The sequence below is a fragment of the Bidens hawaiensis genome, unplaced genomic scaffold (genome assembly GCF_021521415.1).
Source record: "Bidens hawaiensis isolate Kalapana, Puna unplaced genomic scaffold, B.hawaiensis_p1.1 tig00056709_1, whole genome shotgun sequence".
In the NCBI taxonomy this organism is placed as follows: Eukaryota; Viridiplantae; Streptophyta; class Magnoliopsida; order Asterales; family Asteraceae; genus Bidens; species Bidens hawaiensis.
The window spans coordinates 25,517-46,623 of NW_027500206.1; the positions used below are offsets into that span (position 1 = coordinate 25,517).

The 21,107-nt window shown below is 36.3% G+C and overlaps 1 protein-coding gene and 1 long non-coding RNA gene across 2 annotated transcripts; one reads left to right on the top strand and one right to left on the bottom strand.

The window, feature by feature from the left end:
• The first annotated feature begins 333 nt into the window (after positions 1 to 333).
• LOC143601548 (uncharacterized) lies at positions 334 to 776 on the top strand. Its single transcript, XR_013147676.1, has 3 exons — positions 334 to 446; positions 557 to 611; positions 687 to 776. It is a non-coding gene; the product is annotated as an uncharacterized LOC143601548 (long non-coding RNA).
• A 2,406-nt stretch (positions 777 to 3,182) lies between these two features.
• On the bottom strand, positions 3,183 to 15,729 carry LOC143601550 (putative serine/threonine-protein kinase SIS8). Its single transcript, XM_077078937.1, has 13 exons — positions 15,361 to 15,729; positions 12,671 to 13,108; positions 11,658 to 11,761; positions 10,607 to 11,565; positions 10,486 to 10,526; positions 10,337 to 10,405; positions 10,014 to 10,114; positions 6,853 to 6,931; positions 5,940 to 6,038; positions 5,795 to 5,863; positions 4,997 to 5,046; positions 4,733 to 4,909; positions 3,183 to 3,384 (listed from the first exon to the last, which is right to left on the bottom strand). Exons 1-13 carry the CDS (start codon positions 15,727 to 15,729, stop codon positions 3,273 to 3,275), a joined length of 2,667 nt encoding a protein of 888 aa, XP_076935052.1. The 3' UTR covers positions 3,183 to 3,272.
• Positions 15,730 to 21,107: the final 5,378 nt, after the last annotated feature.

Here is a 21,107-nt window from a genome sequence, read left to right on the forward strand (position 1 = left end):
AGGTAATTTTTTTCTCCAAAATTGGTGAACAATTTGGTTCGTTCTTTGTTGTACCATCTGCTAAGGTGTTTGTGTTTATATTTTATAGCATTGACTAATTAGATTGATGGTATTGGTCATAATTGTTTGAGATTATGGCTCAATTCTAGAGATTAGGGCTTCAATGGTGAAATAAACTATTGATAATGAGTTTCTGGATGTTGAATGCATACATGTTTTATTGAATTTACATGTTTCAAACAGATATTCAAGTATGTTTTTTTTTTTTTTTGTTTCATTTGAGTTTTTAATTTAATTTGATAGTTTGCAATATTGTGCTTTGGTAAGTTTAGGTGGGTTAATTCTCCACCTTGTGAAAGTTGTGGGAATGAAACTATAATTCAAGGAATGGGTGTAGCAAATTCATCAGAGTTGGCTTATGGAGCCTCTCGAGTTGAAGTTTATCGGTATGAGGATAAGATTTATCATCTATCACTTATAAGATATTATTGCTAGAATACCATATTTGGATTTCTTTAGAATGATTACTTGTATATGTTTTTCTTAACTTGGCCAGTTGCAACTAATGTTCTAGAACAACTCGTTTCCCACGGTACAATGATCCTCTAAAGGTGAGCAAAGAATGTTTTTACTTTAAGTGAAGTATTTGATTGTTTAAACTAATAGAGCACTGTTTAATGATGTAGCTCCTAGAAACAAAGAAGGGGCGATGTGGGGAGTGGGCCAATTGTTTTTCACTTTATTGTCGTTCTTTTGGATATGATACTCGCTTGGTAAGATACTTGCAATATTAATTTGTTTGCACCTTGTTGCTGGTAAATTTGATCAACTAAGAGATTCTTCTCAGATACTAGATTTCACAAACCACGTGTGGACAGAGTGCTATTCAACGTTATTGGGAAGGTAATTTTACACCAAGAACATTTAATATTTTAATATTTTCTACTCCATTGCTATATGAAAAGGGTACTTTCGTCATTTCACCATGATATCACACAGTAGAGGTGGCAAGATAGTCTGGTTGGGTAACTTGTCAAAATGGATGTGTTAATGGTAATTAAAGCACAATATAATCACAAAAGTAACATGAATAAAACGGTTTAGGAGGCTATAGCATTATTAAGTAGATTTGGTCAACTTTTAACCTGTTTGGCCTGTTTCCCATATACACAATTTTCTTGATTGGCCCATATGAAACAAATGCGTAACCAAAATCTTGTCGGTTGAAATTGCAACCTCTACAAATCTATATCTATTTATGCAAAAGGTTAATAAGTACTTGAGCACCCGCCCCCCCCCCCCCCCCCTCCCCAAAAAAATAAAAGAAAAAAGAAAAAAAAAACAGGTGGAACAAGAAACTGAACTATGCAATTGCTTATGCAAAAGACAGAGTCCACCAGGAAGTGGCATGAGGTATGTCCACATTAACTTTATTCTCTTCTTCATATTGTTGTTTTGACCAACAAGGGAAAAAATGTCATTTTGAAGGTTCCATCACGTCGAACCCTAACTTCAGAGTCTTGTGCATCGAATATTCTTGCAAATATAAGAAGAGAACTAAGAAGGAACTTGACATCAACTATGATATCTTCACTTGAGGAGCATGACCGTAACGAAGTCAGCGAGCTTGAAAAAAGTCAACATTCTCAAGAAAACGATTCTTTATCCTTACCCGGAAGATTAAGTGGTGACAAGGAATGGCGCATGTTAAGATCCAAAATCGGGTCTGATTCATTAAGTTCTTTTTCCTGCCCGATTTGTGTATGTGCAGACGTACACGTTTCAAGTATCTATAACGCGTTTGCCTTCGTTGTGGTAATTTGTTTTTTTAGAAGTGGCCCAAAAAGAAATGGCCCATAAAGAAATGGCACAAATAAAGAGTAGGATTCGTTGGAGTCACTAGGCTATTGACAAAACATTTCTTGAAGCGCGTCTTCGTGAAATAACACTCCATGGACTTCAAGGAAGCAGTCTTAAACCAATATCATGGAAGAATGTTGCGGAGAAACTGAAAATAGAACACATCATTTGGATTTTAATATGTTTCCGTGGATTTTGAAGTAATAATGTGTAATTTGGATTTTCTATGATGTTTTGTATTTTATGTTTATACTTATTTATTATTCGAAGTTCCAAACAAACAGATACAAAAGATAGTCATTTTGTATAGTTATTCAGATGTCCAACCAAACAGACTTTATCTTGTTCAGATCTTACTGGCTCAGACTCTCTTAACCATTCAGACCTCTTTATGTTTCAGCACTTAATGATTCAACAATTGCCAAACAGCCCCTTAGTCATTTAAGGGATTGTCTCATTTCTAAAATAAGTTATTTTATAAATACTTAATATAATCACTTGCTTACATAAAATGATGTTTTAGTGTATATCATAAAGTTATGTATATTTCTTTCTTCAATTTTCATGGAATAACATAACTTAGAAATAAAGTTTTATTCTACATTTAATTACATATGTTTACCAGTTAATTGTTAAATCAAGTTAAGAGAAATTTTAACCAAGATGATACACTTTTATCCTTAATCATCTCTATAAAAATATAAAAACCAAAAACTATTATTTTTTATTTACGTCTTCAAACTTCTTTTAATTTACTTATCAAACCAAAACTACTATGATATTCACTTCCGGTTAAAATAAATACAATGATTTAGTAATAAAAATCAAATAAGAGTGTCCGTAGATCAATACTTGATTCTTACCCCATACTATACTACATATACGATCGATACACTTGCCTATTTGTGCATTGTCTAGTTAAGATAAAAGGCATATTATAAATCTAAAACTCCACTTTGTGTGAAGCAAACTCCTTAAAAAAATTAACTTTTTATACTCACCACACAACACATCAGTGGCTTTGGAAGAGAAAGTAGAAAAATGTTATACATATATAATTTTTTTAACCAAACATCAATACTTATAAAGAAATAAATGTCTTCACAAAATCTTGGTTCCCATTGCACTCTAGTTTCCAACTTCCAACACACAACGAGTGTTTATAAACAAGTGACATTATGACCATGATACAACATGAATTTACAAAACCAAACTGAGGTTACAAATATAGAAACAGAAAACTGTGATGGTGGCATCATCAAGCTTAAAAACACATGAAAATGACCATTAAAAAGAAGAATCAGAACCATTTGATACGTGGGCATATTCATTGTGTATCCAAACGAATAACTTCACCATGTTATATATTGATCAAATAACTTGAACTGCTTTCATTATTCCCAAATTGTGAGCTACATTATGGAATCCAATTGGCTCTTTACTGTTTTAGAAATCGAATTCGCCTTCTGAAGTGGCTTCAATGCAGCCATGATGTCAGCAAACGTAGGCCGTAGTTTTGGATCACTATGAAAAAAGAAATATTAAGAGTCTTTCTTATAACCATAAATTTCACGTAATAGTCCACATAAGCATCAGGTATTGTGTGTGATATAGGGAATAAACGAGCCAAGTTGCTCGTGAGCTACTCAAGATTGGCAAAAGCTCGAATCGAGCCGAACTTAAACGAGCTTGAACCTGAGACTGAAAATAGGCTCGTTTGATAAACGAGCACAAGCTGGCCCGCGAGCCTAAACAAATCTATTATTTATAAAGTTTTTATTTTATTTAATATATTGAATATAGTATTACAATAATTATCATTATGATAAAAATAACTATATATATATATTTTGTTGTAAATAAAAATTATAATTAGAATGTTTGTAAAAAATAATTATAAATGTGTATAAATCAATTAATAAATATATTCGAGTGACGCTGGAGCTTGAAAAACTACTCACAAGCTGAACTCAGACATTAGAAATAAAGCTCTAAAAGTTGAGCTCGAGCTTGAAAAATTACTCACGAGTATATTAGAAATAGAGCTCCAAACGAGCCGGCTCAAACTCTCATAAGTTAAAGAAGCTAAGCTTGAGCCTAGAGCTGCTAGGACTCGGCTCGGCTCGTTTGCATCCCTATGTGTAAGTAGTGCAATTAAATGGCATGTAAACTTTCAGAGAAAGGGGCCAAAACTACATTCTTAGATACTAGAGGGGTCACTGCGTAAATATGTAGATACGGATCGAACTTTATCTCTAAGGGGGTCAAAGAGGTAAAATTAAAGAACATCGCTAAAAATGGATGCGGGTTTGAGAATGTATTCAATAAGCTAGATTTTTAGCGTCATATTTAGCACAATAATGAGAAAATATGTATGTTTTCAACCCCACCCGTTTAAACCTGTTACCCAAAGGCCAAAGCACCTTTCTTGCCACATCTATTGTATGGGTGTGCACGAGTCAGTTTTGTGCCCAAACCGAACTAAAAAACAATATTTCGGTTTTTTGAGTCTTTGAAAACTGTTCGGTTTGGTCTTGCCATTTGGGCTTGAAAAACTAAGGCTGAAAATTTTGGCCCAAATCATTTTGTTAATTAATACCTAACTGATTATATCATTTGGGCTAAAATATTTGGGTTGCATTATATATTAAACTATTATAAATTACTTAAAGTTCAAAATAAGTGATGAAAATCTATAAGTTCTGTTTGGTTCAGTTTTTCAGCTTTAATTACACGCAAATCCGAACCGAAAGTTCGCTTTTTACAAAAACACAAAACCAAACCGTCGGTTTTTTTTTTTTTTGGTTCGATTATTTCGGTTTGGTTTATTCGGTTTTGGATACACAAGAATATGTAGGGGTCGACGACTAACGTTTGCCAGCATTTTGTAATAATATCTGCAATGACCGGGTCCATGTCCTTTGGAATTTCAAGACGGCGGTGCTGAAACCCGACGGCACCAACAACTTGCATCGGGTTTAATCCGCCCCAAGGTTGTTGCATTGTGCAAAGCTCCCATAAAACCACACCAAAACTATAAACATCACTCCTACAAAACATAATATTGTTATGAAAATATTATGCCATTAAGAAACTCATATTGTTTTAATTTTATGTGAGAAAACAAAGTACTAACTTTTCATCTGATGGTTCGTTTCTTAGAACTTCTGGAGCCATCCATTCTGCCTGAAAAGTTTTAACAGTTATTGAACCGAACAAACGATCGAACACGAACAACTAAACACTTTAAACAAATGGTTCACGAACGTAAACGAACGACGATAACTGGACAAAGATGAGCAAACATAACTGAGATAAAAACGAATTTAAAGTAAACATAAACTGCAATGTGTAGGGTCTAAAAAGTTATTAAAACTATAGGCCAAACTGTTATCGCCCTAAAAAATTTAAATGAATATATTAACAAATGTACGCGAACAAACTTAGACAAACGTACACTAACATAAATGAACGTAAACAATCATAAATGAATGTACACGATCGTTCGTGAACATAAATGAACGAACTAGACATGTGTTCATGTTCGTTTAACTAAATGACTAAATGAGCAAAAAGCTTTGTTTAAGTTTGTTTCGTTTATTAAATAAACGAATGAACTTAAATATACGTAAACTAACAAACATAAATGAATGTAAACGAACGAATTTAAATAAATGAACATAAATTAACAAAGAGACATGTTCTTTCGTTTAAGTTTAAACCTTGCCCTTGTTTGTTCGTTTATTAAATAAACAAACTTCTCGCCTAATAGTTCATTGAATGTTGGGTTTCGTTTACAGTCCTAGGTAACAAATCATTTTATTAAAAAAGTAAGATTTGTTACTGAAATCTCACTTTGGTAATCATTTTTGACACACTAAGTATTTATAAAATCATTTATTTTCTAGACGCCATAATAATATATAACACATACTGTTCCTGCAGTAGATCTTGAAGAAAGAAAGGTGCTGTTTTTCATTCTTGATAACCCAAAATCACAAACCTGAACATATAAATATGAGTTAAATAACTGCCATAAATATTTTATAAAATTTAGAGTTAAAAAGTTAGTATGATACCTTCACAACCCAATTTTTATCAACAAGAAGATTTGGAGACTTCAAATCCCGGTGAACAATAACGGGTGTACAATTGTGCAAATAGTTCATACCACGCGCCTGTAATGTCAGTTACAAAACAATAATAAGGTTATAACTTATAAGGTACAATACTATTATAAAGCTTCACAAATCGTTCCTATGGTTTGACCATTTTCCAAGTTTAGTTCCAGATTTTAAAAATTCCAAATTTTGTTTAAACATTTGTGAGAGTGCTGAACGTTTAGTCCCCGCAGTCAATCCCAGTTAGCTAACAGAGAAGCGATGTCATGAGCCATTTATGTGAGACTGTGAGAGTAATTGTGTCTTTTCAAATTTAAAACCATGATAAAATACCCTTTCAAACTACAGAGCTCCTAAAGTCGACTTCATCACCTTCGGATTTTAAACCAAACCTTCAATTTGGTGCTGATCTTCGAATAGCATTATCAACTTCGAGCATGAGGAAATTGCCTTTTAAAATGTAAAATGATAAATATACCTTCACTTAACCATAAAAACTAACTGGGATTAACAGTGGGGACTAAATCTGCAACCCTCTCACAAATGTTTGTACTAAGTTTGCAGTTTTTAAAATCCAGGGACTACATTTGCAAAATGATACGGACCACTTATACAATTATCTATATAATAGAAAAAAAACATTTAAAAATGAGGATCAACATAGTAAAAAAAACACATAATAATGAGATTAAAGGTTAATAAAGGGGTGTTTGGATGCGTGTCTTCAAAGTGCTTAAAATAAGGATAGTTAGGTAATTACACATTTATCTCAATAACCACTTTATCCAAATACTCTAAAACGATTATGGGAGTTTAAAATAATAGCAATTAGTTAAATGCACATCCAAACACCCCCTAAAAGAGAGCATACTGTATCCAATGCCATCCTCAAACGCCTTCGAATATCTAGTTGGTTGTTGGGGCGGTGGAGTAATTTATATAAACTACCTCTGCACAAGATAAAAGATTCTTCATTATTGCATATAAATCAAACAACAGTAAGATGGTTTCAACTACAGTTATAAAAATCCCAAAAGAATGAATACTAGGTCAAAATATTAGGCCTCTTTGGACCTGAATGGTCAAGACCAAGCCGGACTTTATATTCTTTCATATTAAAATTAATAAATATCACAGTTTATAATTATTATTTTGAACGTATTACATATAACCCTTTATCTAAAAGATTTAATATAATGATTTCCACAGTATTTTCATCTTCAATCTTCATCTTGTTATAAAAGGTTGTCTCATAAATAAAAAAGCTATTTTTTTAATAATAAAACATGTTACAAAAGTAGCTTGTTCATGATTCGATATACAGAGAGGATCAAGTTACAAGTGGCAAAATCCTAAAAGGGGTGAAACCAAATCTGGACCTATTTTTATTTAAGCAATCAATGGTTGAAATGAGAAGGGTGCCCAGTGGACTCAATCGAGTGATTTAATTGCAATGCACATAAGGGTATTTTAGTCTTTTTAATCCTACTGATAAATAAAATATTAAATAATAGTTTAAAATCTAATATATATATATATATATATATAGGGAGAGGATCAAGAGAAAACCCACCTTTAGAGAGAAAACTTAAAAACTCCTAAAGAATTATTTTTAATTAAAAATAAAAAATATTTTCAAAATTCTGTTTTAGCCATTATTCTTATATTTCACTTGAAAAATAAAAATAAAATAAAAAAAAACCGCTGTAATGCACATACGTATTACTGTGCGATACCATTGTATTACACATGTGTATTACTATGTATTTTTGAGTTTAATAGTGTTTTATTGCATGTATTCAATATTTGTGTATTGTATATGTGTAGTAGTGTTGTATTATATGGAAAAATAATAATAATAAAATAAAAGTCGATGTGGTGCACATGTGCGTTAATGTTGTATTACACATACGTACTAATGTGTATTCGATGTGTGTATTAGTCTAATATTGCATATATACAATAGTGTGTATCAAATATGTGCAATAGTGTTGTATTCTATGCAATACAAACACTTTTGCATATATGCAATGCACACTATTACACATGCGCACTATACCGACGAGGTTACCGACAATGTTTTTTTTTTTAACCAATAACAATATATAAGAACAACGGAAAAAAAAAGAAACTTCAAAAAAAATTAAAAAAAAGTTAAAAATAGCTTTTAAGAAGTTTTTAGGAGTTTTTAAGTTTTCTCTTTAAGAGGAGTTTTCACTAGAACTCACCTCTCTCTCTCTCTCTATATATATATATATATATAAATGTTGTTGGTTTAAAAAAAAAAACACTTGTCGGTAACCTCGTCGGTATAGCGCGCATATGTAATAGTGTACATAGCATATATGCAAAAGTGTTTGTATTGCATAGAATACAACACTATTGCACATATTTGATACACACTATTGTATATATGCAATATAAGACTAATACACACATCGAATACACATAGTACGTACGTGTAATACTACATTAACGCACATGTGCATCACATCGACTTTTATTTTATTATTATTTTTTTTCCATATAATACAACACTACTACACATATACAATACACAAATATTGAATATATGCAATAAAACACTATTAAACTCAAAAATACATAGTAATACACATGTGTAATACAACGGTATCGCACAGTAATACGTATGTGCATTACAGCGGGTTTTTTTTTATTTTATTTTTATTTTTTTATATTTTTCGAGTGAAATATAAGAAAATATAATAATGGCTAAAACAGAATTTTGAAAATATTTTTTTATTTTTAATTAAAAATAATTCTTTAGGAGTTTTTTAGTTTTTTCTCTAAAGGTGAGTTTTCTCTTGATCCTCTCCCTATATATATATATATATATATATAGATATATATATATATACAGACACACACACACACACACACACACATATATATATATATTATACATACACTCCCTCTATCTTTCTAGTCTCTCTCTCTCTACACCACCACCACCACCACCACCACCACCACCACCACCACCACCAGACTACCAGACCACCACACCACCAGAGACTGCCATCACCACCAATCTATACCCTTTTGTTTCACCTCACCGGAAACCTAGAAATGGCCGAAATCACACAATTTAGCCCCAAAACACCTAAATTACGAGGACTAAGACTTTACAATTACCACCACCAATCTATACCCCTCCACATCCCCCCTGTTCATGGCTACACCCAATTTCTCACCATTACCCCTTTCTTTCTATTCGACCATCGCCAAATCGATGTCGCGTCCAACTAAATTGAAAACGACAAGGTGATTAGATATTGAACAAGGGAAAAAATGGTAGTTTTGTCCAAAATTAAAAAGGCCAAGAACCGATTGGTTTTACTGTTGGTGTATTGGGCGAGCACAGTGGCGGCGTGGAGATTACGACGGATCTGTATATCTCGTTCGCCGCGCCATTGCGCTAGCCAGTGATTTGGATCTGTACGTGTTGTCGAAACTCTAGCTTCATCTGTGTTGTCACTTGTCCGCGGGGAGGGGGGGACCACCGCCGTCGGTGGTTGCAGGTGCGGTGGTGACAGTCCGGTGGGTTCTTGGTGTTGACTGTTGAGAGAGAAAAGGAGGAAGAGAGAGAAAGAAGAGAGAAAGAAGAGAGAGAGAGATGATGTGTGTACGAGAGAGAGAGAAAGTTATTACAAATGTACAATTTAGTTTTAAATATTAAATAAACTATAAAATTACAAGACTACCCTCATGTGCATTGCACATGATAAGTTTTAACTGAAAAATTTAACTGGGTTAGGCCCAAAGGACATAACATGAAAGGAATTTGAAACATAAAGTATGTTTTCTGCCATTTCTTTTGCTAAAGGACGTCCATTGAAAAAACGATCAAACATAAAGGACGTCTTTTGCTATTTTGTCTTAGAAAAATAATATTGGACACTTTAGCCCCTCAACCCCTTAATATTAAGACTTTAACCCTTTTTAGAATAACATCTATATATATACATACGCACACACCCATACCAATACAAACATGTTCCAAGGTACATGTACCTGGGAAGAAATTCGGTAACAATTGAAAGATGTGGTGCACGTGTTACAGCCCCCATGAAGAGTACAACATTCGGATGCCTAACTCTTTTCATGATCCTGACCTTGTAATCCAAAAAATTAAATATATCAGTTAGAAAAACAACATAAAAATAGAGTAACACATTAACTATTTTAATGCTAACAAGAAAAAGGCCACTTACACATAGATAACATACTTCAGTCTAATAATATGTGTTTACCAATATACAAGTTATAGGGGTATGTTTATTTTTAACTAATAATCCGTTTCGGAGTGTTTGGCTGAAACTGATAATGATTCATACCTCACTTTTAAATTCCTCGAGGGATTCTGTAGTTATTTCTTGGTCTAGAAACTTTTTAACGGCAACATCCTGGCAAATTAAAACCATAATGTTACACATAAATCATATACGTCAGTACTATTAATTAAACCTGGAACGAATAAACTCACGGTTCCATGCCAGTCACCACGGTATACCTCTCCATATGATCCTGCAACAAAGATAAGATTTAAGTTGGTAAATTAACTATTATATATTACCAATAGCACAATAAGCTAGTTAACTCAGTACCCAATCCGATACGTTCACCCAAAGTGATATCCTCCCATGCTATTTCACAATCCGCTACATCGTCAAGTGACACTTCTGATACTGTGCTTTCGTTACTTGACCTATCCGATATTCTCTCTCCTTCTTGACCTACCTCGTGTTGACCCATATCTCCATCTTTTCTTGGAGAACACTCCAAAACATTCAAATTCTCATTTTGTGATATTGCAGTTGTTGCCACCATAACTGCCGCTGTCACGGTGGCTGCAGCCGCCACCGGCAGTTGCATGTTTAGGTCCGATATTGTTTTGGTGGCAGCCACCACCATGGAGGACGCCACTGCGGCGGCGGCTGCCGCTGCTGCAGCCGCCGCTGGAACGTTTCTCATGTATTGCACTGGATTTGAGTCAGATTGTGAAGTAGCTTTTGTTGGGTGTGGTAATGGAGGTAAGAATCGAGGTTGACCTTGACTTTGACTCTGACTCTCACTCTCACTTTCTTCTTCGTAAACTTGGGTAAAGAGGTCGGGTGGAGCAACAACGCCACTTTCCAACAACACATCATGTAATTTCTGAGCTAAATTAGGATTTTCTTTTGCAGCTTCCATCATGTATTGTGAAACATCTTTAACCTTCATTTTCCTCACTGTAAGGGAGCTTATTCCTTCGGTCCATGAAGGAGATCGTGCATGAGCGTCCTGTGAATTTCCAATTTTGTCCTTTTGTGCTTTTGGTGGTAAAGATTCCTTGGATTTGATTGGTTGTTGTGATAAGCCTGATGAATGTTTGTGATCGTTTTCTTCCATGTAATCAGTAGATGTTGTGAAGTTACTTGTGGAAGAAGCTAAATAATAAGAAGAATCTTCATCTCGGGACCATGGACTTGATGAAAAAGATTCAGCATAATCCAGGTTTAAGCCTCCGGCTGTATCAGATGGGATTAGAGTTCCAGGGTCCGCCATTAAGTCAACAATATATTCCCTGCATTTGGACAAATCATTTTATTTATTATTTTCGAAGGTATGCATATTCTTAAACCTTGAATTATGAATATCTAAAGGAAAGAGCATAACCTTCCATCATTAAGTTTTATAAAGTTCATTGCAACACTGTTGGAACCCGTGTATTGCTTGCCTTTAACTAACTGGCAAGGGATCCCCACACTGTCAGCCAAAACCTACAAAGACAAGGTTTGTTATAATTCCAAAATGAATGGATGTAAGGATAACTATATATCATTAACTTGAAATAAATGATCCTATAAGAGCATGCATCAGTCACAAATTGTAGAATATGTTACAAAAAGTACAACACTTATCATGGCCGGTTCAATCCATTTACTTATAAATGGATCTATTCGGATTATGCTATGTCACTAATAAACCAAAAATAAGTCAGACAAATTGGTCAAACAGGTCGAAAGCCCGCCCAAAGCGTATTCTTAATCCATAAACCTCCTAAATCATTTACAACTAAAACTAATTAATGATTCTAGTCACATGCACATAAAACTAGTTTTTGGACAAAAAGTATTCAAGTCATCCCTAGGAAAATTAAACTGTCACGCCCATTAACATGAATGAATAAAAATCAAGGGCAAACAAATATAAAGTAAACTGAAATTTGATAAATAGAAGAATACCTTGAAGGCATTAGATTTGTAAAAGTTATCTGTATCTTAAATATCTCTAGTTTTAGGGATTATGCCACTTTGACTCTAATTTTGTAGCAGCTTCTTGTAGACTTAAATGAAACTGTTAACTACAATAGCATGTTCTCATCCATTTTTTGCTAATTTTTGTACTTACATTCAAACTGATCTGCTAATGAAAGCCCTTCATACCGTTCATTTAAAGTACCTTTCTTATGAGTTTACCAATTATTAATACGATAGTAACAATAAGTTAACTATCATAATCCACCCCTTAACTAAATGTTAGTATATCAGTCTACTACTTCAAGCTTGGGATGTTACATTTTATGTCTTTTGTTTACTTCTAAAAGTGTTAAATCACTCAAACATGAAAGAATGTAAACTACCAACATAAATATAAAGTTAAATGAAAAGTAGGAAATAGAAAAATACCTTAAAAAGCAATGCCCGATGACGGGCCATTCCAACGCTTAACTCGCCAAGCGGCAAAACCATGCTTCCAATACTTTCCCTTAATCTTGAGCTAAATTCCCTCCAAGCAACCAACATCTTTTCAGGATCACCAACTGTGCCACCCATGTGATCAGAAACCAAAACTGCAAGTGTCTGTACCAAAGTTTGACCAGCAAAATTAACAGATTCAGACATTGACTTCACAGCCATTTCAAGGGCCGTCTGTTCGAGTCCTAAAAGTTTAGAATCAGAAGCTTTATTAACAATAACAGCTTCCCATGTAACATAATCCGAAACAGGTGTTGCTTGTAAGTCGAGAAGTGAAGGCATTTTTGATGATGTGGGCCCCGTTAATACCCCGTATAGATCATAGAACCCGTCAAGAATCTTGTCATCATAGCTGAGAGCACTGTAATTCTGTGAAGTATGAACGTGTCTAGGACATGAGAAAGGTTAGAACCCAATAACCAATAACAAAAAAATTCAAAACTTGTGTTACACGAACACTTGTGATTCTGCTAGACTCATATCAACTAATGTTAGAGAAAATTGCACAAATGGTCCCTTTGGTTTGACCATATGGTGAGTTTGGTCCCAAGATTTCAAAAATTGCAAACTTAGTCAAAACATTTGTGACAGGGTAGCACGTTTAGTCCCGACTATTAATCCCAATTAGTTTTTAATGGTACAATGATGTCATGTGCCATTCATGTAAGGGTAATTGCTTCTTTTCAAACTTGGAAGTTGGAACCCTACTAAAATACTCATTCAAACTCTAGAACACCTAACCTTGACTTCATCACCTTCGATGATTATGCATTAAGCCTTTGATTTTGCACTGATCGAAGGCAATGAAGTCGATGTTAGTTCTATTCTTCTGGAGGTTGGAAGAGTATTTTATTAGGGTTCTAACTTTAAAAAGACACAATTACCCTCACATGAACAGTACATGACATCAGTTTTCCGTTAAAAACTAACTGAGATTAACACTTAGGACTAAACGCACAATACTCTCACAAATATTTGTACTAGTGCAATTTTTAAAACATGAGAACCAAAGTTGCAACATGGGGTAAAACCACAAGAACCATTTTTGCAATTTTCTCTTAATGTTCAATACTAAAGTAAGGCAGCAATGGGGCTTCAATAATCAACATAACAAAAATTAGGGTAAAATTAAGTATCCTATTTGTAGTTCTTAGTATATCCATTAACTTTCAATTACAATTTGATCAGGCCCTATTAAGTTCATATGTTAAACAATTGTAAACAATATACATAGTTGGTTGGACCAAAGAACACACTAGCCAAAACACATAGTGTACAATTGTACCACGTGTCGTAGCATTTGTTAACTAATAAGAATAAGGCAATTACTATTGTACTTCCACAATCAATATAAGCAATCATCACATTTCCATGATAAAAGTACTTGACAAACTTATGTCCATAATTTGATAACTTAATAAATATGTATGATGAGATATCGTTTAGTATGCATGACTTGATAAACAATTAGGGTCAAATTTAGTATCCCAATTATGACTTTTATCATATCCTTTTAATTAGTATATTAATCAAGTTCTATAAACTCCATATGCTAAAACAATTATATACACAATATACAGGTTGTTGAACCATATGACTATGAATTACACACGAATGACTAAAGCTTTTGATTCTTTATGGTGGGTTCAAATAAAAATTGACCTTTAAGGGCAAAAAAACACATGGGGTGTACAATTGTACACCATATGCGTTTTTTTGCCCTTTTAGCATTAAGATTTTCTTCCAATGCTGATTACATTCACAGGACTAAAAAGATCCATATGAAGTAATGCCAATGAAGAATTTATCGAGTTGGCAAACTTATTGGACTGATTTTGTCTATTAAGTTGCATTTTGCAAGACATGTTGAGTTTGACAGTAAATTTAATTGCGTAATTTAGGTCAAAAGAAATTTACCTTAAAAGGGCAAAAAACACATATACTGTACAACTATACCACATATGGGAAAGGTACATTATCAAAATGAAGGATTCAGTGACTCAAACACCACTTGAGATCCATTTATTAAAACCTAAATCACACAAAGAAATTTAGAATCAAACTCAACATTTCTCACTAAATGCAACTTAATAAAGACAGAAACAGTCCAATAAGTTTCCATAATTTGCCTAAAATAGCAACCAAAGAAGCAAAATGTCCCATGAATCCATTTATTTTGACCTAGAGGTAGACAAAAAAACCAGTTAACCGAACCAGCCCAAAAATCGAACCGAAACCGAACCGGTTTGAAACTGATAATGTAGAAACCGGTTTGGAACCGGTCTGTAATTCTCAGTACCGAAATCGGTTTCAAACCGGTTAGCCGAACCAAAACTGGACATAAACCAATTGTAACCCAAACCGAAACGGATCATAAAGCAGTCAAGAAACTGGTTTCAACCCAAACCGAAAGCGATCATAAAGCGGATTGTGCACCTCACAGCAGAAAGAAAGTTAGAATTAAACTCAACATGTCTCACTAAGTGCAATTCAATAACCACAAAAACAGTCCAATAAGTTTCCATAAGTAGAAAGAGTTGGTATTTTCCCCAAACAGCAATCAAACAAGTATAGCATAAATAAATGAAATATCCCAACAAACTGAAATAATAATTACTTACCCAATATCTAAAGGCCACAATCTCAGCAGGAGTATTATTATTATTTCCACAAGACCCCAAACTGATTTGCTTGACCGCTTCGATCTGAACCGCTTCAGGATCTTCTCGAGCACTCAACTCCAAGGCCAGCTGAATCTGATACTCCTCTTCAACTTCCGGATCCCTAGGGTTAAGTTCACGTTCATCCATACTGGTAACCGAGTCAACTGACCTAGGGCTTCCACTTCTCTTATTGGTTACCGAATTCAACCATCCGGTAATCGACGTCAACGGCGGCTGCTTATTGTTATCCGACTCAGAAACAGGTAGCGAGTTTGAATTGGAATGATTAGAAGGTCTGATGTGAAGCTTCTTCAGTAGGTTTTTCATAATTATTCATAGTCTGTCTGGTAGCAAAGTCAATGCCTCATCGAGATCCAGCTGGATTTAGGGAAAGATTATACTCCAGCTTAATTGAAGGATTATATTATATTATTGATGGATGGATGAATATTGAACAAGAACAAGAACAAAGAACAGAACAGGTAGTGGGGGAGTAGGACACCAACATAAACATAAAGCGACGTCGTATTGATTGAGGAGCTTTCTCATATTCAATATACATAGATACTACTCCTTGCTGACGATTTCTATAAATGCACCAGCAATCATGTGTTGTCTTATTGGCTTATTGGAAGGAAGCCAATACACTTTTTATTTATTATTCCAAAGTAAAGTTTCTTTTCCTTCTTTGAACTTTTGACCGAACCCAATATCTTCAACCATACATTTTTTTTATTTTAGCTTATAGCACACTCAATCATCCATACTTCATCAAATCCCATTTTCACTTTGTACATTTAAAAAGGAATCATCATCAACTAAAATTTTGAAGAAAATAGTTTGCCCGCCAGGTGTTTGACAAAACGCCTCAATGAAATAATCTTTGTTTTTGGTGTTTTGAGGAGGGGAGGGCAACGGGTGGTTGCTCTCCTCCTTCCTCTTTGGTTCGGGTGTTCATTCCTCAAACTCAACTCGAGTTTTGTTTTATTATTATTTTTCTTGGTGTGGTACTTGACTACCGGGGTGTTTTGTGGGTCGGGGGTGGTAGGACCGGGGCTAATGAGGAGGTTGTTTGGCCGTGTCCGTTTAGAGGCTTCCACTGTTGCCCGGATGGATTACCGGGGTCCAAGGGGGTTCGATTGGCCGCACATATTAAGCGGCTTCATTTGTCATCGGATGACAAGAAAGAGACCTTACGGGAGGCGATCTCGACAAATTTGGATTTGTTTATTTCGGTTGGTGAGGCTTTAAAGGTCTCGCGTAGGTGGATGTGTGGAGCGTGTATGGAGTCACATGCTCTCCGTCGGGGGTGCCATCATGATGACGGGTCGGTCTGGTACAAGTGTGTCACGGGAGATGTGGAGGAATATATAGTGGGGATTGCGAAGCCACGTGTTGGGAGGGAAGTTGTCGCGGTGGGAAGGGTGGAGGTGGATGTAGCTCTCCTTGAGCGTGTCTTCACTCTTCCTATTACGACTGTTAAAAACATTCCTCATAGTTGTCGTATGGCTTTTTCCCAAGCCTTAGTGGGTGCTCTGGGTAAGGTGGCGCCTATGCCAGAGTCTGTTGAGGCGTGGGTGAAACTGTTGTTGTTACCACGTTGCACCTTACGAGTTTTCAGACCTTCTAATCGTCAGCAACGCAGGTCTGGCAATAGAAAGTCTGAGCAATGCCGAATTATTCAACGGTCGCTATCCGCTTGGGGTGACCGTGACGGTTTCTTTGAGCTCCTTATATCGCTTTTTAACCAACCCCTAGGAGATGCCCCGGGTGGTGATGCGTTTGTACCCGAGTCTGACAACGCCGGGTTGGGCGCCAATGTTAAACAATGTTTGCGAAAAGTTGCGGACGGGCATTTCACTGCTGCGGTCAAGGTATTATGCTCTTCAGGGGTTGCACCTTTCGGTAAGGATACTTTGAACGCTTTGTTGTCTAAGCATCCCATCATGGCACCTCCGATTATGCCTGCTTCCTTGCTTTCTGAGTCTCCCCTTGTCGTGGACGTTGATAGTGTGCTTGGGTGCATTAAGTCTTTCCCTAAAGGGACTTCGTGTGGGCGGGACGGTTTGCGAGCCCAACACATTTTAGATGCGTTGTGCGGAGAGGGGTCTCCGATTGCGGATGGTTTGCTCAAGGCTATCTCTGCGGTGGTTAATTTATTTTTGGGTGGAAGGTGTCCTAAGGTGTTGGCAGAGTTTGTTGCGTCTGCCCCACTTACGCCGTTGCTTAAACCGGACAATGGGATTAGACCTATTGCCGTTGGGGCCATTTGGAGGCGGTTGGTCTCTAAGGTGGCTATGAGGGGTGTCGGGAAGGAGATGGTTAAATACCTCGGTGACTTTCAATTTGGGGTGGGAGTCCCCAGTGGGGCAGAGGCCGTGCTTCATAGCGCGAACTGGTTTCTAAATCAGTTTCATTCGGATGGGTCATTGGCTATGCTTACTGTTGATTTCTCCAATGCCTTCAACTTAGTAGATAGGACGACCCTTCTACATGAGGTTCGGAGTCGATGTCCTTCCATTTCTCTTTGGGTGGATTTTTTATATGGGCAGTCGGCTAGGTTATATGTGGGTGATACTTTCATTAAATCCACCACTGGGGTTCAACAGGGGGACCCTCTTGGGCCTCTCCTTTTTGCCTTAGCTTTGCACCCACTTGTTCACCAAATCAGAGATCGGTGCAAGCTTCTCTTTCATGCTTGGTACTTGGATGATGGCACGATTATCGGGGATACTAGAGAGGTAGCCAAAGCATTAGATATTATCAGGTCTGAGGGGCCTCGTTTGGGTCTTGAATTAAACGTTAAGAAAACAGAGTTATTTTGGCCAACATGCAATGGGGTGAAGGCACAGGAGGGGTTGTTCCCTTGCGGGATTGGAAGGCCGGTGCTTGGCGTGAAACTCCTTGGTGGTGCTGTAAGCCAGGATGCGAGGTTTATCAGCAGTTTGGCTATGAAAAGGGCATCTAGCGCTGTGGAACTGATGAGCTGTTTCCCAAGACTTCGGGATCCTCAATGCGAGCTTCTTTTGCTTCGCTCATGTATGGGAGTCGCCAAGCTTTTGTTCGGTTTGAGAACATGCCAACCTATGTATGTGGGGGAAGCTGTTTCTATATTTGACAATGGTCTTCGAAGGGCGATTGAGGACATCGTGGTTTGTGGAGGTCCGTTCTTTGGGGATCTCCAATGGAGGTTGGCGTCACTTCCGATCCGTTATGGGGGGTTGGGTCTCTGTTCGGCCGAGGATGTATCTACATATGCTTTTGTGGCTTCGAGAGCACAGTCGTGGTGTTTGCAAGACCATATTCTTCGGGGTTGTGATATTCATAGATTGGACTCTGATTATGGGTGTGCGATGGATCGTTTACGTACTTCACTTCCAGATTTTGATCTTAGCGGGTTCTCTAATAAGGACACCGCCCCCCCTAAAGCCCAACATATTGTGGCGAGTGCCTTATTTAGTGGAATCGTCAAGAGTTTAGAAGTGAAGTTTGATCTATCCCCTCGCCAAAAGGCGGTGTTTGAATGCCTTCGGGCTCCTCGGGCTCAGGATTTTCTAACGGCTATCCCCATTGAAGGATTAGGCCAACGTATGTCGGGTTTGGAGTATCGGGCTATCCTTAAGTACCGGTTAATGATCCCTATGTTCCCGACGGATGAACCTTGCCCAATTTGTCGCAAGGTCTGTTTGGATTCTTTTGGTGACCATGCGGTGCATTGCAAAGAATTGCCTGGCTTTAAATACAGACATGATCTGGTTAGGGATGTTCTGTGTGATGTTCTTAAACGGGCAGGGATTTCTGCTAAAAAGGAGGCCCCTGTTAACTTTCTCACGGATCCTATTGAAGGGAGGTCTACTTTACGACCAGCTGATATTCTTGTGTTCGGGTGGGCAGGGGGGGAAACACGCTTGTGTGGATCTTACAGGAGTGTCTCCTCTTGTTGGGCTCAGGGACCGTGGGTTTGTTGTGGGTCAGGCTGCGTTGAAGGCTGAATCGGGCAAAGTTGTTAAACACGAGAAAGCTTGTTTAGATAATCAACATGTCTTTCTACCATTTGCCTTTGATACATTTGGTTTTCTGGCTCCAGAGGCTGTGAAATTTTTGAGTAGGGTTCAGCGCGTCGTACACGGAACCTCTTCAGCTTCTAGGTCTCAAAGCTTCGTTTTTAGCAGGATTGGCTTTGCTGTTCAAAAGGGGGTTGCGGCGCAGCTTGTTGCCCGTTTGCCTGCCACTTTATTGTAATCGTTTTATAGTAAATTATATAAAACTTCGATTATTTAAATAACCTATTGTTTTAGGATTAATCTCAACTAACGATACGTTTACTTTGAATATGTTTTTCTTCAATAATCCTATATTAACTTAAAGTTAGCTTTTCTTATGGGGAATACCACATAAACGAGCCATGTCATCAAAACTTTGCTATATAAGCAGGCACATCATCTAAACTTTGACTTATTTGCCACACAAGCAGTTCACATCATCTAAACTTTGATTTTTTTGCCACATAAGTTGTCCAAGTTAGCAAAACTAATTGGGTTAACTTTCGTCGAAGAAAATATATTCAAAGTGGCGACTATCTGTAAACATTTTCTGGGTTTAGGGATTAGTCACAGCCAGTAGCTCATAGTTGAGATCATTAAAATCTAATTCTCCTCTTTTTTTCATAAGAATTTAGGGGTGCAAACAAGCATCAAATCCGCTTGTTTCAATCTCTATTTATAAAGTTCGAACTCGACTTATGAGTGGTTTTTCAAGCCCAAACTAGCAAAATATATATTATTCAATTGTTTTCATCACATTATATACGCTAGTTAATGATTATATATACATATATGTATATATATTGTAAAAATTATATAAATGACAAGCTCATGAGCCGACTCGAACAAGATAAGTGAAGCCCGAGCTCATTTATTAAGTGGGCTTATTTTTAGGTTCAGACTCGTTTAATGTGACACTTGAGCTAAAACCAGGTACACCCTAATATACAGTTACTGATTTAACGATTAAACGCTTATTACGTAATGATCGAACAATTAACCGAACGGGTCTGGTTATGACCCAGATATTCCGGGGGGGGGGGGGGGGAATCTATAAGTGATATACGTTTAATATAAGCTAATATATTAGTTTTATGGCCTTAGTTCGATAGAAAATAAGTTAAACGAAAACATGCTCGTTTAACTACCTGCTATAGATTTAAACGCGAAAGATACTTACAAACCAAGCATTGTATCATCCGTTAAGCCGAAAAAGACTTACCAAACAATTATTTGAAATGTTTTAAGCGATCTGTGAAAATATTTTCGAATTTTACAGGCGTATACTATATTTTTATAAATTTACACAAAACTAATCGAAAAACACTCGTTTTCGTACTGTTTGTCGTACCCTATATGTTTTTCAGGCCAAAAACCGAGCCCGAAATAAATTTGGACTCGGCATTTCACATACAAACACGTAAATCAAGAAAATAGGCTAAGATTGGACCAAAAAGGGGGGCCATGTGCATGCGGCCGCCACCCCCATGTTATTATGATATTATTGATCTTTCTTTTATAACAAGTTTACCAAGATATGTTTTTACACATTCCAGAGCTTATACAAACATTTCTGCAGTGCTTTCAACTTTCACCCAAAAAAATCAAGTACGTTTAATATTTTTTATGAATTTTTAGCTTAATTAATTATGTTTAATATCA